General features: G+C 42.8%; 1 protein-coding gene across 1 annotated transcript in view; it reads right to left on the reverse strand.

Annotated features, from left to right (window-relative positions):
* The window catches only part of AFF3 (AF4/FMR2 family, member 3), a gene marked incomplete at its 5' end in the record, with an annotated part of 35,254 nt that extends 30,549 nt beyond the window's left edge, over window positions 1-4,705 (reverse strand). The window contains 2 exons of the mRNA XM_010010708.1: window positions 2,118-2,242; window positions 4,409-4,705. Of these exons, the coding sequence (XP_010009010.1) occupies window positions 2,118-2,242; window positions 4,409-4,705 (422 nt within the window). The remainder of the gene's footprint in view (window positions 1-2,117; window positions 2,243-4,408) is intronic.
* Between the last annotated feature and the right edge of the window lie 12 nt (window positions 4,706-4,717).

Below are 4,717 nucleotides of genomic sequence, written 5' to 3' on the forward strand. Positions count from 1 at the left end.
AGGAATCGGGGTGTGTAAGATGGACAACTGTGCCCTTCTTCTCCCCCTAAGGAAAATAAGAGCTTTAGCACTATTTTGAATGTGCGGGCTGATGCTGTCATTTCTTTTCCTCTTTTCAAGCAGAAACCCATGCCTTGGCTAGCCCTGTTTATATATCACTGTCAAAGTGCAGGCCTAAAGCACCCAAGAGAAGCCATAGCTCTTTGGAAGTGTACCCAGCCTCAAAAGCTTGGCCCAGAGCTTGTGAGGAGTAGCTGCATTTTCTATTTGTGCTGCAGACCTACATGGCCTTTGGCACATTGTGTGGGCCCACCTAAATGTATTCTAGGCAGTCAGACTGCAGCAGGACAATCATCCAATACTCAGAAGCCATACAGAACAACCTGCAGTGTGCTGTCATCTGCTGGGACTGAGCAGATAGTGGCATCCAACGTAGCTATGAGATATCAGGGTATCTCTGCCTGACATTGTGGTCTTTCCAGTCAAACAGGACCTTGCTTGGTCTGCCCCTCAGATTGTAAGTCCACAGTAGAAAATGCTGCTCTAACCCAGTGGAAAATAAATAAATAAGCAAACAAATAAATAAATAAATCTGTTTTCAGACAAGTTTCTTGAGTGAATTTACAGGAGTCCCTCCCAGGCAGCTATGGTAGCGTAACTGGAGCAGGTAGGGGCTATGCCGGCATGAGCAGCCTCTGGTTGCAAGAGAGATAGGAGGTCCTGGTATTTACACTGCTGGTTTAGCTACAGCCTCAGTAGCCCATCCTCAGCTGTGGGAATATTAGCATTTGGTATCATGTCCTACAGCAGCATAAACCACAGAAGTATCTTGGAAGAAGGACAGATCAGGGAAGAATTCGGAGGCAAATACACATTTAAGACCACCTTCTTTGTTTCTTTAATGTACAGTTGCTACCAGGAGTACTGACTATAATGTCAAGTAAAACACAAATTATTGTCCTGCTTCTAGGAAGCACAGAATTAACCCTGTGACACTGCAAGCTGTAACAGCCATGGTATTCTCTGAAAATGAATGCGATGTAAAACATATGACACTGCGGTAACAGTGCCTGCATGCAATCACCCACAATAAAGCAAACTGTTCTGTGTATTGTTTTCACTTTATGAAACATATGTGACATGTCAGAACAAAGAAATTGAATGCGTATTTTTAAATAAGCACTATATATATCTTAGTGTTCTCCATGATTTTCTTCCAGTATTAATGACAAGACTTGCTCAAACTCATCAGTGAGGTATACAATAGAAAAGCCCGTTACAGTAAATACAAACATTTAAGTTTACCAGTTTCACCCCAAGAGATACCATGATACTACTAGAAAATTATTAATATTTTTTTAAAATACTGATGACTAGCATGTACTAGGCAGCACGCAGCTGAACTTTGAAAAGGTACATGTCTAAGTTTGACTGCTGGAAGCCTCCAGAGAAACTCAGTATGGTTGATCTGACATTGATAGGGGTCTGTGTGCATAAACCATGCCAGCAGATGCTAAATATTTATTATTTGTTTCATGCCTTGCATTCTTTAAAAATTTCATTGTTTTTAAAGTCTGAGTTCCTTGTCCTAAAACACTTACTAATTACACTGAATAGATTGATTGTAATCTCAAAAATATTGTGTCTCAAATATATTCCGGAACTGAGTATTGCAGGCATTGTTATGAATATTTTCCTCAATCTCCTCCGTAGAGTTTATAGATAATTGTGTTTATACAGTCAAGCTTTAAGTTTGAAGCTCACAACGCTGTAAGGAAAGAAAAGGCTATAAGATGGTATGTGAATTGGTACCTACAACACAGTGTTTGTGAGTATGTCTAGGACAGTCGCACTGCTATAGCTATAATTACTCATTCCGTGAGCCTCACACTTGAACTCACAACTTCTCTGTGCAATAGGACAAAAATGCAAGTATATAAATATGTCAGGAGCTGCTAACTTGTTCATTAAACCAGAAGAAATGAGAAGGTAGTGGGTAATTTTTCAACATAAAATGTGATAATTAAAAAATAAATCCTATTAAAGAGAAAAATAACACAAGGCATTAAACTGCAACTAGTTGTATGACAGTGGTAAATAAGAAGGAAAATGCTTACCTATTTTCATTCATATTGCAGTGATTTGCTGTTGTGATGCTGTGGGCAGAGGCAGCTAATCGTGAAGAACTCTCTCGCTCTAAGTGAGCCTTCTTGATGTCTCTGCACTCTTCCTCATTCTCACACTGAATGAAGAGAAAAATAATAACCTTGTAGGTTTTGGATTTACTACACATCCAAAAGTATTTCAACAAGTCAGAGGCTGGTGTTTTCCGGTGTATTGGTATGAATGATACGGAATTCTTTGATCATATAATTAATACTGATCAGAGATGATTGGTACATGTCTTAATAAAATAAAATCTGAAGAGGCAGTGTGTGAACAAAGGAGTAGAATATAAAACCTGAATTGTTTCCACCACTTCTGCACTTGCACCTTGGGATACTTTTTCTTTGTATTTCCCTCTTTGCTTATCTTCCATGCACTTTCCTCTTGCCTAGTCCTCAAGCTTACATGTCTTTTGTCTCTCCCACTAATTTCTTGGTATCAGTGACTGTGCCTATACTAGTAAACGCAAGAGATCTGCAACTGGTCCTGTGGCCAACTGGCATGGCACAGCAGGCACCCATGCACTCATCTCGCTCCTCCTTCAAGCCAGGGTATGCCACATTCAGATTGCTTTTTGGAAAGGCACCTTAGTCTGGTCCTGAGCAAGGGCCTGTTACTGTCTGGAAGAACAGAATTTAACCCAGGTCAAAACCATGTAAGCAAGCACATTAACAGTTAAACAAAACTGGTGACTGTATGCCACTGCTTGGGACTGCATCCTGGCCCTACTGGGACTGCAGCCGGGCTCTACCTGGCCTACTAGTGAACATAACCAATGTTTCCTGACACTGTTTAATTTCCTGTTATACCCCTTAGCACCATAAACTCCCAAAGGCTTTCCCAATCTCCTGCAAAGTCCACATTCTTTTCCACTTCTAACACTTCCCCAATTTCCAGTGGTGCCTGAGTTTTACTTGTGATTTGTTGATTCTGCTGCATATACTGCATTGCTGCATGGCAACAACATTTTCCGTGTTATCCACTGCCACTGTGGCTGCTGGTACAGGATTAACGTTGTGGCTTACACTCCACAGTGAAGATCTTCTTACACCTCAGTGCTTAACTATCCTTCTCTGTCTCTAATTTGCCCTTTTTCTTGAGATTACGACAGAGGTGGAAATGATAAGGATCTCTTTTTGATTTTGCAGTTATGCTTGATAATCTGTTCTTATTAGTTTTATTCATAAAGTCCTTTGGGAAGATGGATCACACAATTGTGCATAGCAGCTGTCCCATTGAGGGTAAGCAGCTCCTGGTACTCCAGGAATGCTTCGTATTCATTATATCACTAAACCCACCACCAACAGCAGTGCTTTAAGACAGAAGAGTAAAAGACAGTATGTGTCACAGGAAGTCAGATTAAGCATTTCTAGAATGACTGCTTTTATTTTGCTCTTCCATTGTGTCCTCCCGTTTTCTTCTGGGTCTACAGCCTGGCACTATCACACCAGCATCTCTTACAGCCTAAACCAGAAATATTTTGGTTTTGCCACTCCTTCTTGACATGTTTCCCACCATTCTGTACTGTGCAATTACTTCCATGCTACTTCCTAAAGAAAATGCAGATAAACACATCTCAGAGCTTATCAGAGCTCTCTGTTATGGCTCTACAGGTGGCCAGAACAGGGTTACCACCTTTCAGATACTAAAAAAAAAGCAAAAAATGAAGAAAAAAAAAAAAAGATAAAAAAAAGGAAACACTTCTTTAAGTAAACAGTCCTAAAAACCATACAGGTCAATTTGCACATGTACAGTAGCTCAGAGGGTGACTGATGACTGCACAGTAAAACTGTCCAGAAATTGGGAAGTTCCTGATTCCAGTTCAAAGCGACTTTTGGGGTCAGATCAGTACAAATGGACCCAAAAGCCCCCTCCGTGGACAGCTGTGGCCATGGAGTGGAGGGAGCTTTTCACCACTTAAATGCTCAGTTTTGGAGAGAAGCCTCAGGAGAAAAAGCTATACTAGCAAAGATGCAGTGTCTCCGCTAAAGCGTGGAAAGCCGTGTGCCAGCAGCAAACGCCATCTCCAAGGGGCTGTGATCCCTCGTGGCCACCTTCTGAGATGGCACCTCCTCAAGGGCTTGGCCAGTTCTTCTGCAGCGAGCAGGGACAAATCCCAGCTCTCAACCGCCAGCCCGGAGAAGACACCACCACTGAGCACTGGATGTGGGCACAGGCGATGCTTGCCTCTGATTTGCCAGAGGCTCCCCTACCCACCCCGATCGGTCCCCTTGAAGCTCACCTTGCGTTTCCTTCTAGATTTCGGTAAACCCTTCTCTGCGGGGGGGTCAGCACTACTACCCTGCGGGAGGCTGGCCGCCTGGTTTGCTCCGGCGCTCATGGCCAGCGGCTCTTCAGGCAAACGCTCTGGAATCCTGGACAAAAGAGCCAAGTCAATGTTGACCCACAGTGACTTTACCTCATCACTGTCTTTCAGAGGAGACAGGAGCTCATTCCTACCGAAAGGAACCAGGGTGTAAAACTGGTCCTCCAGCTCCTTTGCTATTTCACTACTAGTCCTGGCATTAATGGAGCCAAAGGCACTGCAGCC

Source organism: Nestor notabilis, unplaced genomic scaffold (genome assembly GCF_000696875.1).
Source record: "Nestor notabilis isolate BGI_N333 unplaced genomic scaffold, ASM69687v1 scaffold7843, whole genome shotgun sequence".
In the NCBI taxonomy this organism is placed as follows: Eukaryota; Metazoa; Chordata; class Aves; order Psittaciformes; family Psittacidae; genus Nestor; species Nestor notabilis.